This window comes from Neophocaena asiaeorientalis, unplaced genomic scaffold (genome assembly GCF_003031525.2).
Source record: "Neophocaena asiaeorientalis asiaeorientalis breed wild unplaced genomic scaffold, Neophocaena_asiaeorientalis_V1.1 scaffold105, whole genome shotgun sequence".
Lineage (NCBI taxonomy): Eukaryota > Metazoa > Chordata > Mammalia > Artiodactyla > Phocoenidae > Neophocaena > Neophocaena asiaeorientalis.
The window spans coordinates 2,890,722-2,900,775 of NW_020172162.1; the positions used below are offsets into that span (position 1 = coordinate 2,890,722).

The 10,054-nt window shown below is 39.8% G+C and overlaps 1 protein-coding gene across 2 annotated transcripts in view; it reads right to left on the reverse strand.

The window, feature by feature from the left end:
• Positions 1–7,369, reverse strand: part of PDSS2 (decaprenyl diphosphate synthase subunit 2) — a 246,190-nt gene extending 238,821 nt beyond the window's left edge. Inside the window, exon 1 of one of the 2 annotated variants that reach the window (XM_024755922.1) lies at positions 6,756–7,284. In XM_024755922.1, coding sequence (XP_024611690.1) covers positions 6,756–7,036 — 281 coding nt within the window. In that variant the 5' untranslated portion in view covers positions 7,037–7,284. Of the gene's footprint in view, positions 1–6,755 lie in introns of both variants that reach the window. The other variant, XM_024755916.1, reaches the window with a different exon arrangement.
• Between the last annotated feature and the right edge of the window lie 2,685 nt (positions 7,370–10,054).

Genomic DNA, 10,054 nt, shown 5'->3' on the forward strand with positions numbered 1-10,054 from the left:
TTTTTTTTTTTTTTTTGGCTGCATTGAGTCTTCGTTGCTGCACACGGGCTTTCTGTAGTTGCGGCTAGTGGGGGCTACTCTTCTGCGGTGCGCGGGCTTCTCATTGCGGTGGCCTCTCTTGTTGCAGAGCACGAGCTCTAGGCACGTGGCCTTCAGTAGTTGTGGCTCACGGGCTCTAGAGTGCAGGCTCAGTGTTGTGGCACACAGGCTTAGTTGCTCCTCAGCACATGGGATCTTCCCGGGCCAGGTCTCGAACCCATGTCCCCTGCATTGGCGGGCGGATTCTTAACCACTGTGCCACGAGGGAAGCCCCCGTGGGAAGCCCCCGAGGGAAGCCCCCTCCAGTATACTTTAAATCATCTCTAGATTACTTACAATACCTAATACAATGTAAATATCATGTAAATAGTAGTAAATACAATGTAAATGTTATATATAAATAGTTGCCTGGCTCAGCAAATTCAAGTTTTGCTTTTGGGGAATTTTCTTCCCCCAAATATTCTCAATCCATGGTTGGCTGAATCCACAGACACAGAACTCGTGGTTAAGGACTGACTGTATAAAAAGTCCTTATGTATCTTTCATCCAGCTTCCCCCAATATATAACTGTAGTACAATATCAAAACCTAAAAATTAACATTGGTATATTATTGTTAACAAAACTACAGACCTTATTCCATTTTCAGCACTTTTCAAAAACCTGTATTCGTTTGTGTGTAGGTATATACTGTTCTACGCAACTTTATACCATGTATTGATTCATGTACCTACCATCACAATCACGATACTAAACTGTTCCATCACCACAATATACTCCTTTGTATTTACACTCCTCCCTGTTCCCCACAGTTTATGACTTAGTAGCCACTAATCTGTTCTCTATTGCTATAGTTTTGTCATTTTGAAAATGTTGTATAAATAGAATCATACTTTTGAAATTGACTTTTTCCTTAGTTGTGGTAAAATACACATAAAATTTACCATCTTAGCTATTTTTAAGTATACAGTTTGGTAGTGTTAAGTATATTCACATTAATAGTTCATTTCTTTTCATTGTTGAGTAGTATTCCATTGTATGGTTGTACCACAGTTTGTTCAACCACTCACTTTTGAATGACATATGGGTTGTTTCCAGTTTTGGGCTGTTACAAATAAGGTTGCTACAAGCATTCATGATAGGTTTTGATATGAGTTATTATTTCTCTGGGATAAATGCTCACAAGTGTGATAGCTGGGTTGTATGTTAAGTGTATGTTTAATTTTATAAAAAATTGCCACGCTGTATTCCAGAGTGGCTGTATCATTTTTACATTCCCATCAGCAATGTATGAGAAATCTAGTTTCTCACCAGGACTTCATATTGTATTTTTTATTTTAGCCATTCTAATAGGTTTGTAGTGGTATCTCATCATGGTTTTAACTTACATTTTTCTAATGGCTAATAATGTTGAACAACTTTTCATATGCTTACTTGCCATCTTTATAGGCTCTTTTTGCCCATTTCCTAATTGTATTGTTCGTTCTCTTACCACTGAGTTTAGAGAGTTCTTTACATATTCTGGATACAAGTCCTTCTTCAGATAGTGATTTGCAAATATTTTCTTCCTGTGGCTAATCTTTTCATCCTATTACAAGGTCTTTTTGCAGAGCAAAATTTTCAATTTTGATGAAGTCCAATTATTATATTTTTTCTTTAATGAACTGCATTTTTGGTTTCATGTCTAAGAACTGTTTAACCTAGCCCTAGGTCCCAAAAATGTTCTCCTATGTTTTCTTAAGTTTTATAGCTTTACATTTCACATTTAATTCCATTTTACATAGACCTTTTTTTTAATATGGTGTGAGGTTTAGGTCAAGGTTCATTTTCTTGCCTATACTGTCCAATTGTTCCAGCACCATTTGTTGAAAAGACTATTCTCCCTCCATTGAATTGCTTTTGCACCTTTGTCAAAAATCAATTGGGTATTATTTGTGTTGATCTATTTCTGAGTTCTCTATTCTGTTCCCTCAATCTGTCTATTCCTCTGCCAATATCACACTGTCTTGCTCAATTAAGCTATATATATTAGGCTTAACATAAGGTAGAATGATTCCTTCCACTTTCTTGTTTTTTTTTTCAATATTGTTTTAGCTATTCTAGCTCCATTCATGCTGTTCATTTTACTTTACTGTACTGCTTATTCTTGCTTTTAAGGTCTTCCCTATGCCTAGTAGAGGTATGACAGCCTAAGAAAGAAGAAAAAAGAATCAAGAAGAAAAAAAATTGTAATATAGTACCACCACTCTAAAACACTACCCATGTAATTTCTATCCATCTATCCCAATCACATCCCAGTTTCTTCATGAAAGATTCTCTACTATTCCAGCCACTTTAGTTTTTTTTATTTTTGTTACTGAGGTATAGTTAATGTACAATAGTGTATGTTTCAGGTGTATAACATAGTGAATCACAATTTTTAAAGGTTATACCCCATTCACAGTTATTATAAAATATTGGCTATATTCCCTGTGTTATACAACATATTCTTGTAGCTTATTTGTTTTATACTTAGTAGTTTGTACCTCTTAATCCCCTACCCTTATCTTGCCCCTCCCCCTTCCCTCTCCTTACTAGTAACCACCAGATTGTTTTCTGTACCTGTGAATTTGTTTCTTTTTTTGTTATATTCACTAGATTGTTTTATATTTTATTCCACATATAAGTAATATCATACAGGGTTTACCTTTCGCCAGGCCACTTCAGTATCTCTAAATGCAATAGCTAATATATCTCTACTACTCATTAGTAACAAGTCATTTACCTCCTTTTGATATTTGTAAATATATTTGTGTCCAACACAATGTCTATTCTCAAAGGACATGGTCCATGTTTTAGAATTCTTTATATTCTTCCATAAGCTTCAATAAACACTGAATTAAGGATTATTTATCTAATTGGAACTTACAACACAGAGAAATTAGAACATCTAGAACAAGAGTAAAAAATTAGCTAATTGCTACATTGTTCCTAGTAATAAGATCATTATCTCACTAAATCTCAAGATTTTAAATTTAATCTCATTTCTCAATTAAATTGTTATAAAAGTATACTTCTAGGCTTTTTTCCTTTTTCTTGGTGAGATAACTTAGGTAAAGAAAGAGAAGGTAGTGAATACTGAATTATGGTGATTTCCTTTTTTTCTCCTTCTGTTTGCCAAAAATGTCACAATACATCTAAATTTTAGGGCCATAAGATATGATTCACCCCTAATATATCAATACCATGTATATCTACCCAAAAAGTAAAATGACCCAAGGGATTAGAATATTGATTTAAGTAAATAATGTAAAATGGAACTAGTAAAGGAATTTACCAAATCCAATTTCCTATGGTCCTAACTATATTAACTCTATGGGGTATTTGTGTCCTTTGGATAGCATACTGAGAGGCTCTCTCTCTTAATTATCAATGCTTTGCTCACAAGATTTCAACAAAGTAAGGTGCAGTACGTGAAACAATATAGCTGCTTAATCCATGTTTTTTAGCTATAATTTACAATAACCACAATCTGCCTACCCTATGGATCAGATGCCTGCTTCTTTGCTAAAACAGATATATGCACGACCCCCTCCCCAAAAGTTTTTTGTTCATTAGCTGCCTGTGAGTTTAGACTGTTTAAATAATTTAAATAAATGTAATAAAACTATATGTAGATTAGCTCCTCCTTTTCTTACAAAATAATCTATATATGTTACTACAACATTGCTGAAACTTACTATTTTGTTCCTCTTCAATTCTTTCACTAATATGGGACTAGGCAGGCAGGGTAGGCTACATACAGTCAGGGAAGTTTCAGAGCCATCAGTCTTACAAGCTTTCATCTAGTGTGTCCCTGGTGCCCTCGAAGGAATCTTCTCTAAGACCCCAAATGATGCTCCGACATTTAAGTAGATGAACTGCAATTCTCAGAATACATACATTAATAAGGCTCTTTCCAGTTCTGCCCTTTTCACTTCAGCACTTTATTACAGAGACTACAATATGCATCTGCACAATGTAATATACACTCCAGGAGGATTGGAGCCAGGAACCCCCACGGATATGAAAATCCAAGGATGCTCAAGTCCCTCGTATAAAATGGCATAGTATTTGCATATAACCCAAGGCACATCCTCCCCTATACTTTAAATCATCTCTAGATTACCTACAATACCTAATACAATGTAAATTCTATGTAAATAGTTGTAAATACAATGTTAATGCTATAAAAATAGTTGCTGGTGCACAGCAAATTCAAGTTCTGTTTTTTGGAACTTTCTGAAATTTTTCTTCCCCTGCATATTTTCGATCCACACTTGGTTCAATCTGTGGTTGTGGAACCTACAGATCCGGAGGGCTGGCTGTACTACTACAACCTCCACCACTAACACTATCATTCCCATCACATACAGAAAAACCCACTATTTGATTAGCAAAAATTAAGAGACTTCATGGTTCGTGTGTTGTGAGAACACAGAGTAACCTGAACTCAGACACTGCTAGTGAGAACATACACTGGTACAACCACTTCGGAAAACAATTTACTATCTCCTAAAGCTGAACACATGTGCACACACGCCTTTATTCTCTCAAGACAAGTACACGAGGAGACGCGTGCTGCATATTCACAGCAGCACTTTTCATAGCACCAAAAACTGCAAACAACCCAAATGCTGATCGAAAGAAGACTGTGGTATATTTACACAGCAGGATTTTACACACCAGTGAAAAACTAATGAAGTATAGTTAAACATAACAGGGATAAATCTCAGAAACAATGTCGAATTTAAAAGCAAGTCATAAAGGACTGCATGCAATAAACTAGTATATTTGTAAATTTCAAAAATGAGCAAAATTATACACATTACTATTTAAGGAAACACTCGTGTAATTTTTGAAGGAAAAATAAACACAAAACTCAGTATAGTGGGGATCAGGGAGATGGACCAGTGAAGAGAGAAGGTTCAATAGGATTGATAAAGTTACACTTCTTCAATTGGGTGGTAAGCTCATTCGTTTCATTATTAAGCTTTAAAATATATACGTATGTGTGTTTTGAGTGTGTATCATCTAGAATCTCTGGAGAACTAACATTCCAGCTTCAGGACAAGTTTAGCCTACTCATAAAATGACATTCCTGATAACTGGGAATGATGCCAAGAAATAAAATCACTCTACTATTGCTATTTGGTAACTAGTAACAAAGAAATAGCAAGTGTCTCATAAAAAATTAAAGCAAGAGGATGAGCAAGGGAAGTGAGGGTGGCTATAAAAGGGCAACGTGAGGGATCCTTGTAGTGATGGAAACGTTCTGCATCTTGACTGTACCAGTGTCGATAACCTGCTTGGGGGGAGAAACTGCATAAAGGGTACATTGGCTCTCTCTGCATTATTTCTTCCAACTGCATGTGAATCTCCAATTATTTCAAAAGTGTTTTTTTGTTTTTTTTTTTTAAAGAAAACATTTTTTAAAAAGATAATTTTTGTCCAGGATTTCTCCACCTTGGTACTACTGACATCTTGGTGCACCTAATACTTCATTGTAGGGGGCTGTCCTGGGCATTGCAGGGTGTTTAACAACATCCCTGGCCTCTACCTACTTAACACCAGTAGCATGCCCCAGTTGCGACATCTCCATACACTGCCAAATGTTCCCTAGTGGGCAGACTGCACCATTTGAGAACCAATGCTCCAGTCATAAAAGTGAAGAACTGTGGAAATATTCTCAATTGAAGGAGACTAAAGAGACATGACAACTAAAGTAATACCTCATCTTAGGCTGGATCCTGTACTAAAGAGGAAAGAATGCTATAAAAAAAACATTATTGGGTCAATTAACAAAAGTGGACTATCAATGGTAGATTAAATAACAGTACGATACCAATATTAAAAGTAAGTTGATTAATGTAGTTATGTAAAGAATATCCCTATGCTTATGAAATGAAGTACTTGGGGGTAAAGGACCATGACATATGCAATGTACCCCGAAATGATTCAGGAAAAATATCTGTGTGTGTGTGTGTGTGTGTATGTATGTATTCTGTTTACATATACATGTTAAGAGTATACGTATGTATGTATACCATAGGTGAATATGATTATAAAGTTATGTTCTTTGTATTATTTTTATTCTTGCAAATTCTCAGTATGTTTGAAATTATTTATTAATAAAAAGTTGGAGTTTTTAAAAATGGAACCAAAAGTTGTGGTCCTTAAAGTCCTAATGGCAGATTTCACAGTAGTAGTTCAGCATAAGTGACAAAAATCCCGAGAGGAAAATGACTACTGACTAGATAAATTCCTACTTTAAGCCTGAGACAAACGTTGCAAGTAACTAACTTTCGGCCTATCTCCCCCTCCCCATTCTTTTTAGAGATGACCTCTCGAATAATGCGGAACCAAAAACAAACCTATCCCACTTTTAAAAGACTATTTCTAGGAAGCGACTCAAACCCACATCCCTACTCGATTTCTCCACAAATCACTGTGACTTCACCTTCAGTAGTTAAGAAGCAAAAACGCGAAAAGCGCACGTGTTCTCATTCTTTCTCCGCAAACAGAGTTAGTAAGTTAAGGTGAGTAGAGAAGACACAACATCGAATGCCTAGGATGGCTGAGGAAAGGAAGAGGTAAAAAGGGCAGGCAGTCAGTCTCAGAGAGGGAGGAAAGGGTGTATAGGCCAGGAAAAAGGACCCGAGTGGGTGCGAGTGTGTCAGGGCGAGAGGGAGTAGCTCACCTGGCTGTGGTAAGCAGAGGGTGCTGAGTCCCCACCAGCTTCCGCACCTGCATAGCGATGTTGCTGAGCTCGTCGCTCAGCAAGCAGCGGAGGCTCATGAAGGACGTGGGGTAGCCCACGATCTTCTCCGCCTCTGACACCACTTGGTTCCAGTGGGCCGGGGACCTGGAGGACTGACCACGCCAGGAGACCACCGAGGAGATGGTGTCGAGGGGGCCACGTCGGGGCCCCGAGGCCCCGAGATAACAGGGCAAGCGCAAAAGCAGCTGCCGAAGGTTCATAGTTTGAGTCTGGGGGTGTCAGGGACTTGAGGGTGTCCGGAGGTGGCGCGGGAAACAAGCTAGGAGCAGATGAGGAACTTGCGGGAACTAGAAGGAAGCAGCGCTTCTTGACCCTCAGAGGAGGGTGGGTTTCTGGAGCCGTGACCAGAAACGAACTTTAACTGCAGCTTTCTGCAGCCTGGGTTAGACAGACAACAGCCCCAAGTCAGCGCTGCCCACGGCCATCTAGGGTAGCAGTCACAGCACTGCCTAAGGGGGGAGCGCCATATTGTGAGCGTCAAACGCGGCTTGCCGTAAAGACGGAGGAGGGCTGTTCTGCGGCAAAGAATTTTTTCCTACTTTACGGCGCAGCCGTGAACGGCCCGGAGGGGCGGGGCTTTGGAGGTGAACCCCGGAAGGCGAGGTGGGATGAAAACAACAGCTCCTCCCACTTTCTCGTCCCTACGAGGACAGAGGGTGACAGAGACTGGGTTGTGGGCCCCGAGTGATGCTGCAGCCCCTTGAATCTGGGACGAGTCAGAATCGTCGTAGGATTCCCAGCGACCAGCGCAGAGTGGGCACGCATAAATATGTGTCGTGAACGAGGGTCGGTGTCTACTAATGGTCTTTTCGCGGCCCCCAGCCCTCCGGAAGGAGGGGCTCAGGCGGAGGCGCCAGCTCTTCTGGGAAGCCATCGGCCGCCAAGCCCTGGCAGTGGTGGTGGACTGGCGTGAGGGCTGCTTCTCGGACTGTGGGGCTTCAGGAGCTGTGGGCCACGGCTCATGTGGAGTGAGGTGGGAGGCAGAATCCGGACGTGGGGCTGAGCGCTCGTGACCTCTGCTCCCAACCTAGGAAAGGTGGCGTAGCCCCGCAGAAAGGGTGTTTTTTGTTTTTTATTTCCCCAGGGTGTGTCCTCATTCCTTGTCTCTGGCCGCCTCACTGAGCCTCAGTTCCCATGTGTACAGCTCAGGCAGAACCAGCAGTGCCCCCTGAAAGGGTGCAGAGAGACACTTTTAGAAGGAAGCTCCGCTCACCGTCGAGAATCCAAAACTACCACTGACTCTAGTGCTTCCACTTACATACAGCCCATGTATTAGTTCATTTAATCCTCAAAACAACCCCGTTAAGTAGATAATATTAGTATTCTCCGTGTTTCACATGAGGAAACCGAGGCACAGCCAAGTCGTGTAAATTGCCTAAGGTCACACTAGGCAGGAAAGTAAACCCAGGTAATCTGGTTTCTGAATCCATGTTCTTAGCTACAACATTACTGTCTAAGTAACAGGTTACCAACCACTTCTCATTGTTGTCAGTGTGGTCCTGTAATGCTACCTATTCTTTATCATGTATGTCTAGCATCCTGCCCCCTTTCTCATCACCCAAAACAAGTGTTAACAAACCCTTGTTAATAATAAAGATATATTACCGAGTTTTACACTCTAAAAAAATAGCTTGTAAAACTCTCTTTAACTTTCAAAATCCTTTCAAATTCATGATTGATATTTTTAAAATTAGCATCATGCCTAATACTGGACTCGACTCGGGCTACATAAAAAAATTCAGACTTAAAAATGGGAAAATTAAGGAGTAATTATTCACTTTGCACAAAAGATGCTTTCTCTAAAAAGGTTTAGCCTCAGACTCCCTTCGAATGGCAAATTTCCCTTGTGATTTAACAATCCAATTTTATTTCCAAAAATTCAGTTTAGGTATAACTTTTCAAGGGTACATTTTAGATAAAGTGAATTATGCTCATAAGTATTAAAAACAGTCTGGCCCAATAAATAAGGCAGGCCGAAGTTCAAAAACAATTCCTGTGAAAGAGATAACACACTCCCGGCAATAAAATTCAGGTCTGTTCTAGATGAAAATAAATATGGAGAGTGAGATACCTTACCATTCTAAAAAGTTCCAAGGCCTGAGCTTCTGGGTTATCCAAGGTGAAAGAAGTCATGAAAAAAAGAAAGGGAGATAAGGACTGAATGTGATATATTGTGCACCTGAGGCTGTTTCTTTAGCAGCATGGTACTTTAAGACTAACGTTTCATGCAATTTCCTTAATACCAATTCACAGCATGTACTTTAATTTCTCCACAGAAGCCAAGAGCATTATTCTCTGGTCATACTCTATTAACCAAGTTTTTGATTATTCATGGGACTTTTGGTCCCATTTACTTTAAATAAATAGCACTTTCCTTTATTCTTAGAGTTAAAAGTTTGCATTATACCTAATGATAATCAGTTTTTAGAAGGTTAAAATTGTATTTATTATTTAATCTTCCAGATAAATACATAACTCCTTAGAGTCTGACTAAAGAGATATCTGAATTGCTAGTGACTTCTGGAGGTGCAGAGAGGGAGAATCTGTGACTCTGCCCTTCCTCTGTCACTGATGATAGTCATTTTGAGGATGTCTGTGAATGTGTGCATAAAGGAAGAATACAGCAGGGTTCCTTACCTTGGCACTAATGACATTTTGGAGCAAATAATCCTTTGTTATGATAGGCAGGGGGCTGGGGGTGAAGGCTGTCCTGTGCATAGTAGATGTTTTGCAGCATCCCTGGCTTCTACTCACTAGGTGCCAGTAGTACCCCTCTCCAACCAGATTTGTCTAAGGACCTGGCCAAATGTCCCCTGGGGGGCAAAATCGCCCATAAGAATACAGGGAAATGGGAGATGCTGAAAGAAAAAAATTCCCATCCATGACATTTACTCCTACAAAGCAGCAGAAGAGGTCCTGGGTGTGAGCAGCCCTGCAGATTAGAGAGTAGTCACTCTACAATCTGTGGAAACCTCCAGCCATACACAGGGACATCTCCTTGGCATTGGGATTTTTCTGGAGACAGAAAGCTGACAAAAGATGGTCACAGTTCCTGCTTCACCTTTCTAAAGATCCTGAAGCTGGTAAAGTACTAGTGGACTTCACTTGCTGTCTCTCTGCATTCTGCTGACCTTAGAAAGAAGTGAGGTCATATTTGATGTCCTTTTCTTTGGCCAGAAACTCGAACCAACCTTTGGAAATACAAGGTCTTAACACGG